The 24,038-nt window shown below is 45.1% G+C and overlaps 1 protein-coding gene across 1 annotated transcript; it reads right to left on the bottom strand.

The window, feature by feature from the left end:
- Positions 1-13,770: 13,770 nt before the first annotated feature.
- Positions 13,771-15,193, bottom strand: LOC142185188 (vomeronasal type-2 receptor 26-like). Its single transcript, XM_075260503.1, has 2 exons — positions 15,121-15,193; positions 13,771-14,546 (listed from the first exon to the last, which is right to left on the bottom strand). The coding sequence occupies exons 1-2, from the start codon at positions 15,191-15,193 to the stop codon at positions 13,771-13,773; spliced, it is 849 nt and encodes a 282-aa protein (XP_075116604.1).
- Between the last annotated feature and the right edge of the window lie 8,845 nt (positions 15,194-24,038).

The raw sequence follows: 24,038 nt of genomic DNA on the forward strand, positions 1-24,038 counted from the left end.
GTTTCTTCCCACGTTCCTGGATTTGAACCAAGCCATAACTAAACTTGGTCAGAGGTTGCAGGAGTGTCGGGGACTCTCCTTGGCTGTGGTTCTCTCGGAGCTCCAGGTCAGTACCTCACAGACTGTACCTAAAATGTCCGCTGGTTTTTATAGGGCTGTGACATTACCTGATTATCTGCATGCTTGGCATTGTGGGTGATCCCATGTTCCCAGAGTTCTCTGCCCCTTGTCCTGACATGTGCAGTGACCAGTTTATTAATAAATGTGATTTGATGCATCAAAGCATGAGGAAATCTGGATTCTTGTTGAATCAAAGATTTCCTGAAATTTGGATCGATTTCGACTTCTGCAGAATTGATTCGCTCATCTTTAGAATTAAACATGTCAATAAGACTACAGGATATAGAGCATTCCATAAATAGGTAAGTATCCACATAGTAAGTACCATCAAAAAGCAAACCCAACAGATGGAAGCACTCCAGGTAAACCGGCAGTTAACGAATGGCCAGCTCAATGTTTGACTTGACCAAAAGTGTGCCCCTACCTGCCCTATACAGCAAAGTGTCCTTCCAATTGAGAGAAAAGCATATGACCACTGCTTCCTCTCTGGAAATCCCATCTTTCACTGACACAGCTACATCACCAGAAAAATAACAAAAATATAGCTTGTACAACGTGAAGACCAAAACCCCCAAAATCACCAAATCATTAGAACACAACTGGCTGAGGCAGGAAGAAAATGTATAAACTTTGTGAGCGTATATCAGGGACACCCCAAATTTACAACTTACAAGGGAATAGACACCTGAAGTGATCCCAGATACCACCACCCCCCCCCCATTTTAGGAGCTACTGGGGACATAGCAGGGAATTTGGTGTCTCTAATGTTACATATTCCCTCTTCCCCATCCACTGTGCATTCACACCTGGGATACTAAGGCTCACTTCACCCCCTGATAAATTCTTTAATGGGTGCAATTTGCAAAATGAAAGGAGATTCCACTTTACTGGTACTTTAGTGGCTCTGCAAACATGACATGGTGTCCAGATACCAAACATTTAAATATACACTTTAAAAGTCATATAGAGCCCCTTCCCTTCTGCACATGGCTGTGTAACTAAACTGCAGTTTATGCCACATGTATGACACTGGTGTACCCAGGATAACGTACTTAAAAGGGTTGGCCACTTTATAGGTAAAAGTCTGCAATGTGTAGCACAAAGATAAATAAAAAAAACTTACTCATAGACATTCATTTGCATTTTTACTTCTGGCTCTGTATTTTTAAAGCCACGCCCCCCAGTAACATGGCTCTGCCGGCTCCATGACATGCCTCCCTTGACCACCGTGCGCGTGACATGGAGGGACATGTGACAGTCTGACCATGTCACATGACTTTGTGCGGGCCTGCACTGCTCTCCTGATTTGTGTTAACCCCCAGGGGGTTCCTTATATTCTGGGCTCTCGATCGGCCCCTGACGGTTTCGGGGGGTGCCAGTAATTCTAATAGGCAGCCCGGGTTCTAATCAGTTACCCTGGGTCTGCCTCATCTCTTCCCCTCCACTTACCTGGTTAATCTTGCCTGACACTGTGCTGCAACACCCGCGGTCGGAACTGGGTCCGATCGTGGGTGTTAACCCCTGAGATGCTTGTGGCTTCTCAGGAGGTTTCTTTATGTGCTGGGGTCCCGATCGCCCCCCCCCCCCGCGACGGTTTCGGGGGGTGCCAGTGTCCCTAATGGGCAACCTGGGGTCTGTTCAGTGACCCCAGTTCTGCCCTCCATGTGTTCCCTGCCAGGAATGGAGGCTGGCAGCCCATGTGTCTGCACGGACTGACAGCCTCCTATACACTGCAATACATGTGTATTGAAGCATATATGTATTGATGCAGTGATCAGAAGATCACTGCTTCAATCCCCCATGGGGACAGAAAAAAAAAAAAAAAACTTGTCAAAAATATGTTAAAAAAATAATAAATAAATAAAGTCCTCAAAATTCAATTTTCCCATATAAAATGTTTTATTATGAAAAATAAAGATTTTTTTTTAAAAAAAATACATATTTGGTATCACCACGTCCGTAAAAACTCGAACAATAAAAATAAAACATTATTTAACCTGCATGCTAAACGACATTAAAAAAACATAGAAAAAACACACAAAATAATGATTATTCACCACCTAATCAGGTCATAATTGTCAGATGAAAACCAAAATGCCCTTCAACAGCTCTTTCAACAGAAAAATAAAAATGTTATGCCTTTCAGAAGATGGCGATGCAAAAATAATAGATGGGGGAAATGGCGCCTGTGAAGGGGGTGCCGCGGGATGAGAGGTTGGGGGCCAGAGGCACGAGACACAGAAGGGGGGCCGGGGGCGCCAACGGAAGCAGGGTCATAGGCGGGTGGATGCGTGGGTGACAGGGGGGAAGGCAAGAGCAGGCGGTAGATAGAGAGGCCGTGGACCAGCGAGGGCCAAGGGAGGTGAGGGCACACGGCGGATTGTAACCAACATGACTTGGCTAAATAGAAGCGGCTCAGCGCCTACGCCAACCCACAGACGAATTTGCGGGCAGATGCATATATATATATATATATATATATATATATATATATATATATATTATTCTGTATACATTACACAGTATATGTTTGAATGTATACCTATAGCTTCAGATGGGTGATAAATAGAGATGAGCAAACACAGTTCGGATCAGCCGATCCGAACAGCACGCTCCCATAGAAATGAATGGAAGCACCTGTGACGCTGACTTTGCCGGCGGCTGACCGCTTAACCCCCCGCGTGCCGGCCGCTTCCATTCATTCCTATGGGAGCGTGCTGTGAGCATGCTGTTCGGAAAGTCTGTTCCGAACAGTGTTCGCTCATCTCTAGTAATAAACATTATCTAGTGTTTAGATTGGAGGAATCTTACCATTTTCAGTGTTTATGTCACTGTCTGTGGAGGAGCTGAAGTGAATAAAGCTGTGTGATCACGTCCTATGTGTGGAAAGATGCAGAGCTGTCATGTGACCTCAGCTCCACCAATGGAATGCAGGCAGGAGTTTCACTTTCAGTTTGTTGATTGTCCCGCCCACACAAGCTGTCTGAGCTTACACTGTAAAATCTCATTTTAATGGGGAACAGGTAAGATAAAAATTATTTTTATAGCACATTTGTCCTATAACCATCTTTCTGAGTTGTCTGGGGCACTTTGATTTTTTCAGCTTAAGGGCGGCCAACCTCTTTAATGTCATATGTGGTATAAACTGCTGTTTGGGCATAGCCGGGCACAGAAGGGAATTTGCTAATTCACTAAAAGGGTTAAAGATACTTATTGACAGTCAGTCCTGCTAGTAAAAAAATGTTTTGTTAATATTTTTTTTGCAAGAGTTTACTTTTTTTCTTTTTTACATTTTTACAAACTGCTGTTCTATCAATAAAACGTTGGTTTTGCCTGCCTTAATCTGCAAAAAAAAAAAAATCTAAGTTATTGAATCTTTTTTTTTTTAGTTGTTTACAAAGGAATGTCAAAACTGCTTTTCCTTTAACCAGTTAACGACCGCCGGCCGTATATATACGGCCAGTGATCGTGGTACCTAAAGACCGGTCTATTGTATAAATACGGCCGGTCTTTAGACTCTATTTTAGAGGGGATCGCGCCCCCCCGTGACAGTCCCGCCCCCACTACTGGCGCGGGACTTAGTGAACATGCCGAGGGCTGATCTGATTGGTCCCAGGTCATGTGATCGCTGTGACAGCAAGTCACAGCGATCCCTTCTATTTACTGTATGACGGCTGCTTCTTAAGTCTCCTTCTCCTCTTCTCACAGTTAGTATCTTTGTGAGGAGAAGAGAAGAAGAGAGATCTTAGAGCAGCAGCTGCCAGAGAACACTAAAACATTGTTTCAACTGCCCAAAAACCCATCGATTACCCCATCCACTGCCCCAAAACCCCTAATTCCCACCCCATATATCATCTTATACATAGATATCAGATCTAGATAGGGAGATTATATATATATATATATATATATATATATATATATATATGTATATATATATACACACCATATATATATATATATATATATATATATATATATATATATTATATGTATATATATCTGTCACTTGTTATAGCGCTAACATATTCTGCGGCGCTTTACAGCCACTGTACCAAAGAGGGCTCACAGTCTAGTGTTCTAGTGACATTTAGGGTTGAGCCTTCTTGACTTTTCAGGATCGATTTTAAAATCAGATTTCCGATCATTTTTCATTCGAACCCGTTCTCGATCCCAATTCCGATCCCAATGTAAGTCAATGGGATTTTTTTATTAATTGGAGATCGGATTTTAAAAGCAATCCTACCCCCTGGTGTCCACTTACCTCCAGAGATGGCTGGTCCTGTGCCCCGTGCCTTCATTCTTCGCCTCGCTGCTGGTCCACACTGCTTTTCTTCCTTCGCTGCCCCCTCCCTGCCAGGTTAGGAGAGTGTGGGCGGGTTAGGAGAGTATGGGCGGGTACTGGGAGGGGAGACGTCACATCTCCCCGCCCTGTACCCGCCCACACTAAGCCACAAGCCGAGGCAAGAAGAAGGAGGGCACCGGAGCAGCCATCTCTAGAGGTAAGTAGCTGCTAGAGATTTAGTTTAACCTTCCATCCGACTGAATGGAGGCAGCCGGCGCGCAGGGGGTTAAGGCTGTGTGTCGGCTGCTTCCATTCATTCCTATGGAGCCTGAATATACAGCGTATACTCAGTGTGAAGGCTAAGCAATGCATTGTGGGAAAAATCACCGATCTCGATCCCACATAAAAAGATTGTGTTCGGAATTCCAATGGCGATCGTGAAACTTTATCGATCGCCGATCAGAATCCGATCTTTTCCGAACACGATCGCTCAACCCTAGTGACATTATGGCGAGGAGGTTTTATACCAGTGAGAAGGCATACGCCATTCTTTGGTCAGATGCATCAGATGCGTCTGACATGGAAACATTTGTAGACAATGAAAATGACAATATAAGTGTCAATTCCGATTTGTCTTCGGGGGACGTTCTCCCTGATGAAATTGACCCTTCAGATGGTGAAGGTGCAGGAACTAGCAGTGCGGCAGCAGACAGTGACACTTTCCCACTAGTTGATGTGCGTTCCCTCCAATGGGCACCTGCTCCATCTTTTGCCCCTAGGGTGCCCCCATTTACTGCATCTCCTGGCATAACAGTGGATGATTCCCAGTTTACCCACATGAACTACTTTAGTTTATTTATAAGCGATGACCTCCTCAATGAAATTGTCCATCAAACTAATTTATATGCTACTCAGTATATAAGACAGAAACCTTAATCTGCCCATGGCAAAGATTGGACACCCACAGATCTGGTGGAAATGACAAAATTTTGGGGCCTCACCCTAAATATGGGTATTGTAAAAAAAAAAAAAGCCCTCAATCAGGTCATATTGGTCAAAAAGTCCCGCACAGTCAACCCCAATATATTTGGCAGTCATGTCCAGGCTTCGTTATGAGCGAATAATGAGGTTCCTTCACTTCAGTGACAATTCACAGGCCCCCCCAAGTGATGATCCAAACCGTGATCGGTTATTCAAACTAAGACCCCTCATAAATTATTTGAACCACTCCTTTTTGCAATATTACACCCCAGAGCAAAAAGTCAGTGTGGACGAATCCCTCCTTAGTTTTCAGGGTAGACTGAGCTTTCGCCAATATCTCCCTTCCAAACGGGCAAGATATGGCATTAAGCTATATAAGCTTCAGAAACTATGAAGGACGAGATAAAAGAATTAATTCCCCAGGATGCCCCCCTAATTTTCCCATCAGCAGTAAAATTGTGTTGGAGATAACGCAGCCCCTGGGTACCACTTGTATTGTGACAACTTTTATTCAGGTGTGGCCCTATTTAGACACTTGCATTGTGCAAGCACAGGAGTATGTGGAACCATGCGCAAAAAACGAGCTGGTTTTCCGCAGCAGCTAGTGGGGAAGGGCATAGAAAAGGGGAAGTCCTGTTCTTATGCTTGTGAGGAGTTGATGGCGGTGAAATACAGAGATCGGAGAGATGTCTATGTGTTGAGCACAATGAACCCCACAGGAACAGTGGCAGTGAGGGAAAGAGGGGCCACAGCAGACAAACATAAGCCAATAAGTGTGTCCGAGTACAACACACACATGGGGGGGGGATTTAAGTGATAAAATCTTACAGCCCTATTTGATAAAAAGGAAAACAAAAACCTGGTAGAAAAGAAAGTGGCCATTTACCTAATTAAAATTGGAATCCAAAATGCCTTGTTACTTTATAAAAAGAAGGGAGGCACCGACAAATACCGGGATTTCCAGGAGGAAATAATTCACAGCCTCCTTTTTGACCCTCAGGACCCCATAGAGAACCCCCAGTCTGAAGATGTCAAACGACTAATAAAGGCATTTTATTAGTCTACTTCCCTCAACAACAACACGAGCTAACGCACAAAAAAATGCCGTGTCTGCACCAAAAATGGGCGACGCAGAGATACCCGTTACCATTGTCCCTCATGCCCCTCACAACCAGGCCTGTGTATTGTTCCTTGTTATGAGAGATACCACACTGTTCTTCACTATTAGAGCTCTTCTTGTAGATTCCACTTCTAATTTTGTGATTGCCACCAAGCCCCATCTTTTGCATAAACCTGCAAATTCCTATTGTTATAAACTCTAAATTCCCTAAATTATATCCCTAGATGAATACATTGGGGAACAAAAATACTAATTACATTTTTTGCATCTTTTTCATCATTTCACAAAAAATCCGGATACTCTAAGAAGATGCTAAAGCACTTACTGAATGCCTGCAAACTATTCTAGCAAAATCTGGCCTACAAAATCCAATTAGCGCTCCATCCATTCGTACATTAGAAATTGGGTAACAAAATTTGGGGTGCATTTTCTCCTTTAACCCCTTGTGGAAATGCAAAATTTGGGGTTAAAGCAACATTTTATAGCAAAAAATGTCACTTTTCCTTTTGTTGGGCCAATTCTGTTACACTCCTGTAGGGTCAAAGGGCTCACTATACCCCTTGATAAATTCCTTAAGGGGTCTAGTTTCCAAAATGGGGTCACATTTTGGGGGGGTTTCACTGTTTTGGCACCTTGGGGGCTCTTCAAAAGGGACATGGTACCTGCAAACTATTTTATCAAAATCTGGACTACAAAATCCAATTAGCACTTCATCCATTCTGAGAGCGACCGCGTGCCCGTACTTTAGGGTACCAGCACCTATGGGATATTGTTGTGTTCAGGAGAAATTGTGTAACAAAATGTGGAGTGCATTTCCTCTTTTAACCCTTAATAAATGTCTAAATTCTAGGGCTATATGAATATATTAGTGATAGAAATTGAAAAATGTAAATTTGACCTCCATTTTGTTTTAATTGCTGTGAAATGCTGAAAGGGTTAAGAAACTTTCTAACTGCTGTTTTGGATTCTTTCAGGGGTGCAGTTTTTAGAATGGGGTGACTTATGGTTTTTTTTTTTTTATTAGAGAGGCCTTTCAAGTTCCCTTCAGAATTGAACTGGTCCCTTGAAAAATGTGTTTTGGAAATATTCTTGAAAATTTGGAAAATTACCGCTCGACTTGTAAGCCTTATAATATCTGAAAAAAATGAAAGGATGATTAAAACGTGATTGCTACATAAATCAGAGACACGGTTAATTATATTTATGAAAACATTTGGGTAGTATGGCTTTTTATTTGAAAGGCTTGCAATTTCAAAGTTTGAAAACTGCATTTTTTTCAAACTTTTCGCCAAATTTCATATTTTTTCATAATCAAAGACAAAACATATCGACCAAAATTTACTACTGACATGAAGTACAATGTGTTACGAAAAAACAGTCTCAGAATCACTTGTGTAAGTTAAAGCTCCTCAAAGTTATTGCCATTTAAAGTGACACATGTCAGTTTTGAAAAAAAAGGCCTGGTATTTAACATACTTTTGGGCCCAGTCCTTAACCGGTTGAGGTAACCGTATCAATCTGAGAAGCTTCTGCAGTATCAGAAGTTCTCTGGGTTTTTTGATAATTAGCAGCTGATATTTAGAGTCCCTCTCCTCCTGAACCAGGTGCCTGCTAATTTAGTGGTACTCTAGTTAGGCTCTAAACCTTGATCGTGTGTATTGGACAGTTTTAATACAACCCTTGGCTTATTTATGGTTATCCTTTGGTCTCCTGATTCTGCCTATGACGTTAGCTATCAGAACAGAACCATGACTTTATACTTCTTGTTTGTTTGTTTCCTGATTCTGCCTTTGGCACAACCTCCTTGTTCTGACTATTGGCCTGGACATTTATTCTTCTGATCCTTATCTGCAGTCTGATCTGTATATTAGTTGTGGGTTCTGGTTTTGATTTCAGTTAGTGGAGCATTTATTTCTTGTACTGTTTCTGGTGTTGGTAATTTGGACCCCGAAGTCACCAAAGTGCATCTGTCCTTGTGGCTAGCTTTGGTGAAGGTGTTTAGTTGCTTTTCCCTGTCTCTCAGCATTGTATAGAATTGAAATAGCTAGTTCTACTTCTCTCTGTTATCACCCAGATCCTGCTGTTTTTTTGATATTTGCTCCAGCAACTTAGTGCAAACCAGCACTAATCTAATAAAAATAAAAAATCTTATTTCGGCTAAAGTCCCTCATTGCAGAAACACAGCTTTTTTTGTTGCAGATTTTGTTGTGTTTTTTAAGCCAAAGCCAGGAGTGGATTGAGCAATAGGTAGAAGTGTAAGAACTTCCTATATATTTCCCATTGCTTTTGTAGACATTCTCAGGTTTAACTCAATAAACTGCAACAATGCAATGTAAGAATGGCTACAAACAAAATGGGAAATATCTAGGAAGCTTCTTATACTTCTCCCTTCTGCTCAATCCACTCTTTGCTCTGGCTCAAAAAACTGCAGCAAAATCTGCAAAAAAGCTGTGCTTCCGCAACGTGGGCCTCAGCCTAAGTCTAAGGTTCCGTGGGACGTTCTGCAGTAAAAAAAAAAACACTGTGGGAAAAACTGTGGCGGTAATGCCTTGCAGTTCTTCAGCACTTTAGACAAAAAGTTTGCAGAGAGGACTTTGTTACAATTATCGCCGGCATTTCCATAGGTATTATTGACATGTCCGCCCTGACTATAAAACGCCACAATTTTTCCTGCGGCGCTTCTGCCACAGGTAAATCACAGTGTTTATATCTAGAGATGAGCGAACACCATCCAATCGAATAGATATTCGATCGAATATCAGGCCATTCGATATATTCGATTACGATCAAATACCACGAGGCAAATGCAGTAAAAATTTGTATCCCCCTCCCACCTTCCCTGGCACATTTTTTCACCAATAACAGCGCAGGGGAGGTGGGACAGGAACTACAACAACAGAGGAATCGAAAAAAAAAATCGGAAAAAGGAATTGGCGGCCGAAATCAGGTGACTTGGTGACTCTCCTGAGTCGAATGGTGGGATCCCCTGAAACAAAGCATTTTTCCCCATAGACTATAATGGGGTTCGATATTCGATCGAATAGTCAAATATTGAGCAGCTATTCGAAACGAATATCGAATATTTTACTGTTCGCTCATCTTTATTTATATCCTGTAAGGTCCCAGCCTTTGATGGTGTTTTTTTTTGTTTGTTTGTTTCTGCTCACCCAATACAGTGTGACAGAGTTTTGGAAGAAATATTAATTTATTAAGTTTTTTTTTATTTTTTTATATTACTCATATATACAGTATTGAAGCCGGCACAAGGGCAAGGGGTCTCTCAACCAAGAAACATTGCCATGCAGCCTGCTCACCTCAAGAAAATTCCCTTTTTTTAAGGGATTTTTTTTTTGTTATCCAATTACTGCTATTTTTTTTTTTTTTTAAATTTTTACCAACTTTATTTATTGAAAATTTTACAGGCAAAACAAGGCATCCATATGAATTATATTGGTATCATAAGGAAGTGCTGAAATGACTTATATGTTTTTATTTATTTATTTTATATGTGCTCTATGGGATGGAGAGGATTTAATTTTTATTTTTTTTTACTTTTTCCATACTATTATTATTATTATTATTATTATTATTATTATTATTATTATTCTGTCAAAATCCCCCCAGAGTTTACCTTGGCAGGTCCCTGAATGAGAACTCTCTATAGACCTGAAACTAAAAGAACATCATTTGCCTTCTATTTCCCAAATGAAAACTCTTCTGACAAATACTTTTTCAGTCTCATCTAATCTTTACAGTTTTCAGAAAAAAATCTAACTATAAGCTGTTGCCTTGTATCATGTCATAGACATCGGTCACATTCTCTTAAAAAAAAAAAATCACTGGAAATATAAGAAATTAACCCTTTCCGGCTGCAGATATTTTTCTAGTTTCATGTTTTACTCCCCGTCTTCCAAAAGCCTTTACATATTCATGTTTTCTGTTCACAGATCTGCATGATATGGTTGTCCTTTAGCGACATTGCGTTCTATTAATGGCTTTAGGATTGTTGCGTTCCATCAATGGGCTTCACTATCTGCTGCTGCTAACTGCTGCTCAGCTTCACCCACTAACTGGACTGTGCATGTCTGATGATTTCACACGGCGCCCAGAAGTGAAGACATGCACAGTCCAGTTAGTGGACAGAGCTGAGCAGCAGTTAGCAGCAGCAGATAGTGAAGCCCATTGATGGAAACCAATGCCCCTAAAGTCTACTCATTTGTGTAGGGTTAAAAGGACAATTTTTAGAAGAATGCAGTCTTGAATAAGAAAAACATAATTGTACAAAAAGTGCTGGACTTTGTACAAACAAAGATACATATAAAGCTGCACTACGTTTACCATTGCGCTTAGATCCGTCACATTGAAGTATGATAATACTAGATCAGAAGTGATCAGCTTCTTTAATCAGATCAATCCAAAACAAGCACTGGCCGGCTCACTTTGAGCTGATCAGTGCCCATTCACAAATACTTTTGAGTCTAATAGGACCTTTAATCATGTACTTAAAGGGTATCTGAGGTTTTATCAGCAGTTGAAATATCTGCATGGTCTTGCTGGGAATTCTGTTCTGTATAAGCCTAGATGATATTGCTAGGACGGGCCGGAGCCTCCGCTGTACCGTGGAACCTATGCTTGAGTCTGCGGGGGTTCCAGTCTCCTCCTAACATCCGGACCGGCATTTCTGGGATCTGGGTGGTCAGTGGCAGGCCAGAGACTATTTAGGCCTCGTTTCTGGTAGCCTGCTGCTACTTATTCAGTGTATTCTGGTGACAGCTCCCCTGCACTATTGCTCCTGTACTATTCCCTGTGTGCCCTCCTGTTGTTCCTGTGCATGACCTCGGCTTGGTTTTAAGACTACCTCTTCTTGACCTCTTGATTTGGCATCTTCCTGACCTCCTGTGCATAACCTTTGGCTTCCCTAAGCACTTCTGTCTGGCTCCTATTTTGACTACTCTGCAACCTCCTGTGCATGACTCCACACTCCTGACTATGCATCTGCTTCTCCCTTCTGCTACCTTGAACCCTCCTGTGTACTGACTCGGCTTGATTGACTACATTTTTGTCTATCTCTGGAACCTGCATTGACCTCCTGTGTACCGACTTGGCCTGTATGACTTCCCTACGGTATTTCTGGCAAACAGACATCAGAAAGTAAAATTCCAGCAAAGCCATAGCTCCTTGAATAAAACTTAACTTTTATTGATTGAAGACAAAGTTCATAAAATCATGATGATCAGTGCAGTACGAACGTATCAGTTACATACAGATGGAAGAACAGCTGACGCGTTTCGAACACAAATTGTGTTCTTATTCATTCAGCTATGAATAAGAACACAATTTGTGTTCGAAACGCGTCAGCTGTTCTTCCATCATCTGTATGTAACTGATACGTTCGTACTGCACTGATCATCATGATTTTATGAACTTTGTCTTCAATCAATAAAAGTTAAGTTTTATTCAAGGAGCTATGGCTTTGCTGGAATTTTACTTTCTGATGTCTGGATTCAAGTCACCCTAGTCGAGAGGGCATTTTTTCCGGGCAAAAAAACATCTCCTGCAGAACCAACGTGAGTGCAATTTATATCATATTTGAACTTTATCATTTGTACACGAAGGGCTGTGCTTTATCCCTATCCCTTTCCTGCATCTCCTATTTCTGGCAAACCTCAGACTTCCACTCTCCGTGCTGACCAGCTCTCCTAATTATTCATCCACTGAGGATAGTGTTTCTGGGTTTTCTGGGTCCTCTATTGCTTGGGGTGCGCTGATTGTGCAGCGCTCTCTGGGTGGATTGTGGTTCTGGGTCCCATAATTTACCAAGCCTAACTCCACCATCAGAAGCTCTGGTGAAAAACTTTGGGGCCTGGTTCGGCTCTGGTTAGGAGAGCGTTGTACACTCAGGACTGTTTTTGCCTCAGTATTTGGGGATTCTGGTTGCCCAGGACTTACTGGCCATTGTTGTCGCATCAGGTTCCTAATAGATATCCTATCAGTTTTCTGCTGATAATAGTTTCATTATGGCTGCAGCAAATTTTACATTTCTCTCTGAGGCAGGGTCATATGCCATAAGTAGTAGTGTCTCCACTCCACTATCTATTACTGGTACTACTGGTTTATTTACATATATATTTTCATGAAGTAACTGTAAAATAGCAAACACGTAGCTGAGAAAAGCCAAAGTATTCATAATATAGGAGATCCAAGAACACTGGACTCCAAATGCAGGTTGATGGATGTCCATGAACCAGCTAAAAAGATCCTCAACCCAGAAAAAGAGAAATCTCAGCACAGTCAAGAAAGCTGCTTGTTGTCTATGATTAATACCCCATCAGCAATAACACAGGCAGCTAGTCAGGAGTAGATAGATTCTCCTTATATTTAGTTCTCACAATCTGCAGATTTCTGTGCAGGAAACAGGTGAAGAACACTGTTTGTAGGCACTAAAGGTGGTCAAAACTCTAAAGATGTGTTGGGCAGCTACAGCCAATGCCATTTATGCCTGCTGGAAGGGCAATATAACTATCCTCCACTCTATATTCTCTATGTAAGCAGACATGACAGACTGTTATGACTAGCAGGATATATTAAAAAAAAACAACTAAATAATAAATATCCTGCAGAGCCCACTGGGCTCTGAACCGCAGGGCACACTGGTGTGAACAAGGCCCGACAGTTAACTTCACCGCCGAGCTCTGTAGTTTGGTTATCTCATTCAATCCTGTTGAAATAACTAGTCATGTAACACATCAAAATATCCCTCTTCCCCCTCCCAGAACCAGCTACCTTACCTTCTCTTCAGCATCATTTTCCCTCCAGATCTGCAGCATACATAGTCCTGCTCACCATGCAGCTGTGTTCAGGGGCTCGTACCCCTGGCTCTCCAGGATCCTCTAACCTGTGATAGGAGGGAGCATTCCTCTCTGGGTACTTAGTAAATGACCCTGGAAAGAGCAGGAATATGTATGCTGCAAGTCTTGAGGAATTATGATGCTGACAAGTAGGTATACAGCTACCATCCATAGGGAAAAGGAGTCGAGAAGCAAAGGTCACAGCAAATATTGATCAAATCTAGATTTCTTTTTTGTCTGTTTAATTAATTTTGGTAATTAACAAAAATAAACTATTCAGACTTATTTTTGAGGATATATATATTCACATCTAAATATTTTCTAGGTATAAATTTCTATATATTTTTTCTAGGTATTTATCTGTTTGGCAACATTACATTAAAAATTAACAAACATACATTACATTTCTGAAGATTTTATTTCATATTCCTATTAAGCAGGGAAGTTTTTGTGTTCATCTCAGATCTGAACAGAATGATATAACATTTGGGGAAAAACACACAAGCTAAAAGTCCAGCACTGGAGGCCAGAACATCAAATATCTCCACGGCCACAGTGTATTTGCCTTTGGTGCTCAGAAAGGCCGGGATCATGGCGATCCAGACACTACAGAACAGCAGCATGCTGAAGGTGATGTACTTGGCCTCATTAAAACTGTCCGGTAATGTCCTCACCATGAAAGCCAGAAGAAAGCTGACAGCGGCCAGGAGCCCCAAATATCCCAATACAGAATAGAAGCCAATAACAGACCCTTCATTACAGCGAATGATGATCTTTCCCTGATAAGACTGAGTGTCCAGGTCCTGGAAGGGAGGAGAGATTGACAACCAGAGGACACAGATAACAGCTTGTAGAGATGAACTCAACAACACTATGGTATAGGGCAGTCTCACACCCAGATATTTCCTCCAGGAGCTTCCAGGTTTGGTGAATTTAAAAGCCACACAGACCATGATGGTCTTGGCGAGGAGCGAAGAGACAGCGACAGAGAAGAGGATTCCAAAAGTGGTCTCACGTAGTCTACAAGTTATATTGTCTGGACGGCCAAGAAACAAGAAGACAGAGAGGAAGCTGAGGATGATGGAGACCAGGAGGAGGTAACTGAGGTTCCGGTTATTGGCTTTAACAATGGGGGTGTCCCGATAAATAATAAATATTCCAAATATCAAAGTAGTGACAAGACAACCAAAAACTGAGAGGAACGAAAAAACAGAAGCAATTGTGTCATTCTGATAAGAGATGAATTCTATGATTTTGGGGTGACATCGGTCTCTCTTCTCATCCGGCCATTCATCACTTGGACATTTCATACAATTATCACTGTCTAGAAAATACAACATGATATTGTCAGTGTTGGTCTTTGGCTCCTGGACACTGCCCCCCCCCCCCCCCCCGACACACACACACACACACAGATACACGTACCAGAGGAAATGAGACCTCAGCCTTCACTTCTTTTGGTGATATACAGAGTGTTATTTTTAAGTCATTTTTAGTTTTTCAAAAAATCACAGAGAACAAAGTGATTCTAAAATATTTTTTAAAAAGATTAGTTATTTTTGTGTTTTTTGTTTTTTTTTACATCAACACATACATTTGGGTTATTGGGGTTGTGGTTATAATTAGTGGTAGCAAACCAGCTTGTAATGGAGTGAGACTCATTATAAATTTTCCAAAATTCGGGTGGAGCCTGGTCACTGATCCTAATGGCCACCTGACCCTTCTGCTCCACAAGTAGGATCGTCTCTCAGTGGCTCAGTACTTACCTATCTGTGAATTCTCCACTCCACCTAATCTCCAGCCACCTGGGAAGCCTTCCTCTCCTGACTGGGCCTCCATCTGCTGCCCTTCTACTGCTGGATGGCACACCTACCGTCCTTCACCATTATTATACTATGGGATTTGAAGAATTGCCAGAATATAATAATATCAGTTCTGGTTCAGAGAAAACAAGTTTGATCCAAAATGAAACATGAAATGAATCTTGTAAGGATCGCCCAACACTATTCCTGAGTATTGTTATGGCATTTCTGCTTCTCTCTGCCAACCCTGAGTGAGAAACTGCTGATAACAGTCAGATCCCAGTCCTGAATATCTTGTGAGGGGTTGAAATATCTTTTGAAAATTATGTATGAACAAAGATGGGAGCCGAGATTACTCTATCTCTCTCTGTCTCTCAGAGATGAGCAGTCTGCTACACAAGGAGCCGGTTAAACTGGTCAGACGGAGACACTGTGTGTGTACGTGTTGAAGCTGTATACAAAGAACAATCGAAGAGATTCAATCTAGTAAAAACTTATTACAGTGGGTTTCAAAGCTGTAAGAAACTAAGAACATGATCAGATAAGGATAAATGCCTTGTATCTTGGCTGTACCTGTGATGCTATATAAACGTGCCCTTCTGTGTTAATAAAATGAAACATTCTGGATAAGATATACTGCTGTCTGTCTGTTATGTTTCCTGAGTTCGTCACCCTATTGCGGATCAATTAGAACTACGACAACATAACTCAGGGGTCTTGTGCCCAAAACAGAAATTGGCGCCCAACGTGGGGCATCGATGATCGTTCAATGTGCAGCCGATAGTGTATTGAACCAATCACCAACCGATTTGGAGACAGGCCAGGAGGACCTCAGATCAATAAAACAGCACTGTAAAAGGTAAACCCTTTCCTTACCAAATAATTAATCTGAGTTCCTATGTGTCCTACATCCTGTGTGTCGGTGAATGAGGTTAGTGCTGCATATGTTATAACTAGAGATGAGTGAACACTAAAATGTTCGAGGTTCGAAATTCGATTCGAACAGCCGCTCAATGTTCGTGTGTTCGAACGGGTTTCGAACCCCATTATAGTCTATGGGGAACAGATACTCGTTAAGGGGGAAACCCAAATCCGTGTCTGGAGGGTCACCAAGTCCACTATGACACCCCAGGAAATGATGCCAACACCTCTGGAATGACACTGGGACAGCAGGGGAAGCATGTCTGGGGGCATCTAACACACCAAAGACCCTCTATTACCCCAACATCACAGCCTAACAACTACACACTTTCCACATTCAAAAAAACCTCTATCAAAGTGGGAAAATACCTGGAAACCTTCTTTACTCCCCAAATGGATGGACACAAACCCCAATTTAAGCTCAAACAGTAACAACCACCCCTTTAAATCACGTTCCCCATGACAACCACGGATGGAATAGACAATGGGAAATGATAGCCCTCACCCTTAACTGTCATTTTGAGTGTGTGTGTGTGTGTGTGTGTGTGTGTGTGTGTGTGTGTGTGTGTGTGTGTGTGTGTGTGTGTGTGTGTGTGTGTGTGTGTGTGTGTGTGTGTGATGTGGTAAGACCTTCCAAAATTCACTTTTCTAGCCCTTAACATGAGCCCTTCCAAACAAAGTTGCAGGACCTTAAGCTGAGCTACCAGCAGAGATTAAAGCCCTTGGCATGAGTAGAGCCTTGCACCAGCAGTGTTTTTGGCACTTAGGGTGAGTTGAGCCTTGTACCAGCGTGTGACCCTTAACATCAGGCGGGCCCTAAGTTCTGCGCTTTGCACAAAAGTTCCACATTAACTAGGCTGAATGGTACAAAGATTAGTAGGCCCAAGAACCAGGAACAGGTCTTGCAATGGCTGTCGGATAACGCTTAAAGCACATTGTCCACCAGCCAGTCAGCCTCTACCTCCTCTTACCCAACAGTCTTGTCCTCCTTCCACCCAAAATTCCCAATCTTCCCAGAACAATAACCCCAACTGTCCCTGCTCCCCAGAGCTGTTCTCCCTTCCTTTGACTGTACCGCAACCTGCCCCTCCATTTCGCGATTCCACGGACCTAACAGACGAGTATCTGTGTCCAGATGCTCAAACACTAGAGTCTCCTCCATTCCATCTCCGGTCGATTTGGTGGCGGATGACCAGCAACCCACCCTCATCGATGACGATGAGACGCAGTTGCTGTCAGGGCAGCCAGTTGACATGCGCATTGTGCAGGAGGAGGAGGCGAGACAGGAGTTGGAAGAGGAGGTGGTGGACGACGAGGACACCGACCCCACCTGGACAAGACGGATGTCAAGCTGGGAAAGTAGTGTGGATGTTGAGGCAGGTGCAGCACCAAAAAGGGTAGCTAGAGGCAGAGACATGTACAGAGGCAGACGTCAGCTGCTTTGCCGAAGCCAGGCCAGACCCGGAATGTCCGAAGATGTTCCCTTTTGTACCCAGCCCAGAAAAACTCCCCCATCGAGGGCACGTTTCTTGAAGGTGTAGAGTTTTTTCAAGGAATGCGCCGAGGACAGATATAGTGTCGTCTACACAATTTGCCTCTCAAAATCGAGTAGGGGCCCTGAGAAAAGCAACCTGTCCACCACTTCAATGCACCGTCATTTGGAATCCAAGCAATGGAATCAGTGGCAGGCAGCAACGGCAGGACAAACGTCGCCCGCCGTTCATGCCACTGCCTCTGCTCACAGTGCTGGCGATGCACTCCAGAGGACGAGCCAGGACATCACTTCATCTGCCTCCGCCACTTTGTTAACTTCTCCCTCATCCTCCCCTGTTTCTATCTTATCTCCTTCTCCTGCACCATCAAAGGCACCATCAGGCGCTTCTTTACAACAACCCACCATCTCTCAGACATTGGAGCGCCGGCAGAAATACACCGCTAACCATCCACCCATGCAAGCCTAGAACGCCAACATCGCTAAACTGCTGGCCCAGGAGAGGTTGGCGTTCCGGCTTGTTGAAACTCTCGCCTTCCCGGACCTGATGGCAACTGTGGCACCTCACTATGCCGTCCCTAGCCGTCACAACTTCTCCCGGTGTGGCGTCCCCGCCTTGCACCAGCACGTGTCACTCAACATCAGGTGGGCCCTTAGTTCCGCGCTTTGCTGCAAGGTCCACTTGACCACCGACACTTGGACAAGCGCCTGTGGTCAGGGATGCTGCTTATCTTTAAGGACAGGCAGGGTGAATGTGGTGGAGTCTGGTCCCGGGGTGCAAACTGAGGTACCCTATCTCCTCTCCCAGGCCAAAATTCATGGCAGGAGTAGACTGAAACCCTACGATGCTGCAACCTCCACCCCAGCTACTAGCGGCAAACTCTAAAACACTGGTGTGGGGAGACGTCAGCAGGCGGTGCTGAAGCTCATCAGCTTGGGGGACAGACAGCACAGTGCCTCCGAGGTCAGGGATGCCATCCTGGCTGAGATGGCTTTTTTTTTTCCCTGCTACACCTGGGGCCTGGCATTTTTACGCCTGTGATAATGGCTGGAACCTGGTAGCGGCTCTGGAGCTTGCCAGCCTCCAACACGTTCCATGTTTGGCCCACGTCTAACCTAGTGGTGCAAAGTTTTTTGAAAACATACCCAAATGTACCGAAGCTACTGTTGAAAATGTGGCGCTTGTGCGCCCACTTTTGCAAGTGTACAGGAGTCGCTGCTAGCCTGAAAACACTCTAGCAAGGCCTACATCTGTCCAAACACAGGCTGTTGTCCGTCATTCACACACGCTGAAACCCTGCAATACCATATCTTGAGCAGGGTGTGTGAGCTGCACAGACCTTTGATGGAGTTCCATCTACAAAACCCAAGGGTTCCTCAAAGTCAGCTCCCAAAGTTTCTGCACCATGAGTTTCCAGGGGTGGCAGAGTTATGGCTAGGGGCAGAGGCATGGATAGGGATGATGTCTATGGGCAAAAGCAGTGTGGATGTGGAGGCAAGCTAAGCAGAAAAAACTGGGGGTACAAGCAGAGGCATGGACTGGGGTGATATCTAGGGGCAAAAGCAGTGTGGATGTGGAGGCAAGCTAAGCAGCAAAAACTGGGGGTACAAGCTAAGGCATGGACTTGGGTGATGTGTAGGGGCAAAAGCAGTGTGGATGTGGAGGCAAGCTAAGCAGCAAAAAACTGGGGGTACAAGCAGAGGCATGGACTGGGGTGATATCTAGGGGCAAAAGCAGTGTGGATGTGGAGGCAAGCTAAGCAGCAAAAACTGGGGGTACAAGCTAAGGCATGGACTTGGGTGATGTGTAGGGGCAAAAGCAGTGTGGATGTGGAGGCAAGCTAAGCAGAAAAAACTGGGGGTACAAGCAGAGGCATGGACTGGGGTGATATCTAGGGGCAAAAGCAGTGTGGATGTGAAGGCAAGCTAAGCAGCAAAAACTGGGGGTACAAGCTAAGGCATGGACTGGGGTGATGTGTAGGGGCAAAAGCAGTGTGGATGTGGAGGCAAGCTAAGCAGCAAAAACTGGGGGTACAAGCTAAGGCATGGACTGGGGTGATGTCTAGGGGCAAAAGCAGTGTGGATGTGGAGGCAAGCTAAGCAGGGGAAAAGGTGGCTAGAGGCAAAGGGATGTCCAGAGGCAGAAGACAGCTGCATGACAGAAGCTAGACCTGAACCAGCAAGGCCCAAGATGCCCTCTTTTCTAGCTTCCTTAGAAAAATTCCCCCATCGAGGCCACGTTCCTCGCTGGGGGAGATAATTTCTAAATGTATAGGTCGAGGACAAACTGAGTGTGGTTTACACACTTTGCAATGCGACTCCCCATCTCCCAGGCCTTTCATTCCAGGCTAAAGTACAGCACAACCCACCCACATGCCCAAGGCTTCAACGGCCTCATCTCAAAAATTCTGGCCCAGGAGATGTTGGGGTCCCAGCTTGTGGACACTCTGCCCTTTTTGGGCCTGCTGGATACTGCGCCACCTCACTGTGCCGTCCACACAAGCACTTTTCCCCAAACATGAGGCGGTCCCTAAGTTCAGCGCTTTGCCCAAAAGATCCACGTGACCAGCTACGAATGGACAAGTGCATGCGGACAGGGATGCTACGTTTCAATCTTGGCACAGTGGTTGAATGTACTTGAGGCATGGACCGGGTCGCAAAATGTGGTGGACTGACTTGTCTCCCCACACAACATTCCTGGGAGGAGGGCTGAAACACCACCCTCCTCCTCCTCCGCTGTTATATTGACCCCAGCTACGAGCTGGAAATGCTGCAACACTGGTGTGGGGAGACGTCAGCAGGCTGGGCTGAAGCTCATCAGCTTGGGGGACGGACAGCACACTGCCACTGAGGTCAGGGATGCCATCCTGGATGAGATGGCAATTTGTTTATCCCCGCTGTCCCTGGGGCCAGGCTTTTTTGTCTTGTTGGAGGGCTCTGGAGCTTGCCAGCCTCCAACACGTTCCATGCCTGGCCCACGTGTTCAATGTAGTGGTGCAACGATTTTTAAAAACATACCCCAAATTAGCTGAGCTAAGGGTGAAAGTGCGGCACTTGGACACCCACTTTCCCAAGTCTACAGTACCTGGAGCTAGCCGCAATACACTCCAGCAAGGCCTACATCTGCCTGAAGCACCTACTGTTGTGCGAGGTCACCACACGCTCAAACCCTAGATACCGTATGTTGAGCAGGGTGTGTGAGCAGCAGAGACCTTTGATGGAGTACCAGCTACAAAACCCAAGGGTTCCTCAGAGTCAGCTCCCTCACTTTCTGCACCATGAGTTTCCATGGGTGGCAGACTTATAGCTAGAGGCACAGGCATGGATAGGGGTGATGTGTAGGGGCAAAAGCAGTGTGGATGTGGAGGCAAGCTAAGCAGCAAAAACTGGGGGTACAAGCAGCCGGTGGCATCATCACTGACAAGCACAGCTGTCTGTCAGCTGACAGGCTGACTTTCACCAAAATGAACAGACAATGGATAGACTCATCATATACATGTCAGTTACATGACAAATTTAGTGCAATTTGCAAGTCCAAGATGGGTTGGAGATCTGCAGAGAGGAATCTCACCACCTCTTGCGGGTGCCATCATTTGGAAGGCAAGTGTCACGTTCGTGTCAGAGTCCAGACACAGATTCTAGGCTGCAGATAGCACCACTAAGGAGACAGGGGAAGGAGACTATCCCTGGCACTACGGTGGCTAGCTAGGCCCTGCCTACGGGTGGTGGTCAGCTGTCTCCAAGCTAACCTTGGCCCCGACGACTCCTGGCTCTCTAGCACGAAGACCTGACAGACAGACAGACAGGGCAAGAGCTGCAAGAAAGCTAGGGACGGGATTCTAGGGTGGTGACCCCTACAGAAATAAAGGTGCAGCTGCAGACAAACAAACCGGACGGGAGGTGCTGGACAACTGACATGCAGCACAACAGAGTACAAAACAAGAGGAATGAGGAGAGGGATAGTGGAGAGGTGAGGAAAGGGCAAACACGAGACTGGGGAAAAATAAACTGGAACCCACCTCAAACAACCGGATAGTGCCAAGTAAACAGACATGAAGGGAAGGGCAGAATAGAAGTGTGGAGGGAAAAATCAACTCACACACAAACAACACTCAAACTCCTTTTTAGTCAGTAAGCACAAGCAAATCACTCCTCTTCCTCCTAAAGCCAAGAATTCTAGGTTGGGACCACAAAAACCGGCAACTGGTGGAGCCAGCCCTCTTCCTAATAAAGGCCTCCAGATCCTCCCATAGGATGATGGCGACCCATAACACCTGAGGTTAGACTCGTATAACCTCAAGTGTGTTCAGAAGTCCAGAACACTATGTGCACACTGATGGCTCCCTGGCAGGGAACCCAGCAGCCGATCACAGAAGCCTAGATCAAATTCCCGACAGAACAGTACACCAACAAACAATCAGGTCATGACAGCAAGCCCTGGGCTCAGTGGGTGAGAGCAAGCGCAGGATAATCGTCGTTTGGCCTGGCGGCCACTGCCTCTCCCACTGTTGACAGGGCTGGCGCTGCAGTCCAGACCAGCAGCCAGGACACCTCCACATCTGCCTCTGACACTTTGGGGAGTTCACCCTCATCCTCACCTTTTCCTGCCATTTCTCCTTTTGCCCGCGCCATCATGTGCCTCTTCCCAGCAACTCCCCATCTCCCAAGCCTTTCATTTCATGCTAAAGTACAGCGCAACCCACCCACATGCCCAAGGCTTCAACGGCCTCATCTCAAGAAATCTGGCCCAGGAGATGTTGGAATCCAGGCTGGGGGACACTCTGCCCTTTTTGGGCAGAGTGTCTACTGCGCCACCGCACTGTGCCGTCCACACCAGCACTTTCCCCCAAACATGAGGCGGTCCCTAAATTCAGCGCTTAGCCCTAAAGTTCCACGTGACCAGTTATGAATGGACAAGTGCATGCGGACAGGGACGCTACCTTTCAATTTTGGCACAGTGGTTGAATGTAGTTGAGGCGTGGACCGGGTCGCAAAATGTGGTGGCCTGACTTGTCTCCCCACACAACATTCCTGGGAGGAGGGCTGAAACACTACCCTCCTCCGCTGTTAAATTGACCCCAGCTACGAGCTGGAAACGCTGCAACACTGGTGTGGGGAGACGTCAGCGGGCCGTGCTGAAGCTCATCAGCTTGGGGGCCAGACAGCACACTGCCTACAAAGTGAGTCATGCCATCCTCGATGAGACGGCAATGTGGTTTTTGCCACTGCGCCTGGGCCCAGGCATGTTGTCATGTGTGATAATGGCCGTAACCTGGGATCGGCTCTGTAGCTTGGCAGCCTGCAACATATTCCATGCCTGGGCCACGTTTTTAACTCATTGCTGCTAATCATTTTAAAAAGGTACCCCAATGTTCCTGAGCTACTGGTGAAAGTGTGGCGCTTGTGCGGATAGTTTTTAAAGTCTATAGTTGCCGCTGCTAGCCTCTATGCACTCCTACAACGCCTGTACCTGCTGGAACAACGGCTGTTGTGCGACGTCTCCACACTGCTGGCACTAAACATATCATGTGTTGAGCAGAGTGTGTGAGCAGCACAGACCTTTGATGTAGTTCCAACTCCAAAACCCTCGGGTTCGTCAAAGTCAACTCCCTCAGTTGCTCAACCATGAGTGGCCATGGGTGGCAGACTTATGTGAAATCCCATCCCATCCATTGCACTGGACACGAAACATTAGCATGCGCTCAGCACAACTTCGGATATGGCAGCTGCGTTAAGCAGGGTGCAGGGTACAACACAGACCAGGCCCGAGCACCAGGAACAGGTGTTAGAAATACTGCAGCATCCGCCATTTCCTTCCAATTTTGGGGTTTTGCACCCGCCACCGACTTGTCTGGACCTAAGTGGGGATCATGAGACACAGTTGCCATCAGGGCAAGCTGTGGTCATGTGCGGTTTGCAGTAAGGGGCCAGTGCGCAATTGGAAGAGGAGTTGGTGGATGACGAGGCCACCGACCCCACATGGACAGGGGTGATGTCTAGGGGCTAAAGCAGTGTAGATGTGGAGGGAAGCTAATTCAACAAAAAAAACAGGGTAGAAGCAAAGGCATAAACTGGGGTGATGTTTAGGGGCGAAAGCAGTGTAGATGTGGAGGGTGTTAGGAGTATTTAGGTTCTTTACTTTCTATTTTTCTTACCTGGGGAGTTTTTGGCTGCGCAGTGTCTGGGGTGGCATCCTGGCGCTGCGGGGTTGTCCTGTCGTGAGTATTGGTGCACACCTTCTGACTTGCATGCGCGCACTGCTGGTAGGCAGCTTTATCTCCTGGTTGATTAGTCTGTCCTCCCATTTGCACCTGGGAGGAGTGGTCTCTACTCTGTATTTAAACCCATGCCTCCCATGGTTCTGTGCTGAGTGTCGCTTTTACAGAGCTAGGCCTTAGCAGGAGGAGTAGGTGGTGTTCTGGGATAGAGGAAGTTCCGTGGTTGATTTTTGGGAGGTTTGGGTGAACGA

The sequence above is a fragment of the Leptodactylus fuscus genome, chromosome 1 (assembly GCF_031893055.1).
Source record: "Leptodactylus fuscus isolate aLepFus1 chromosome 1, aLepFus1.hap2, whole genome shotgun sequence".
In the NCBI taxonomy this organism is placed as follows: domain Eukaryota; kingdom Metazoa; phylum Chordata; class Amphibia; order Anura; family Leptodactylidae; genus Leptodactylus; species Leptodactylus fuscus.

Coding starts and splice junctions, on each gene's coding strand:
- LOC142185188 (XM_075260503.1), bottom strand. CDS start 15,193: ATGGAGGCCCAGTCAGGAGAGGAAGGCTTCCCAGGTGGCTGGAGATTA. Junction 14,547..15,120: donor AGTGGAGAATTCACAGATAG/GTAAGTACTGAG, acceptor CGTTCCTCTCAG/TTTTTGGTTGTCTTGTCACT.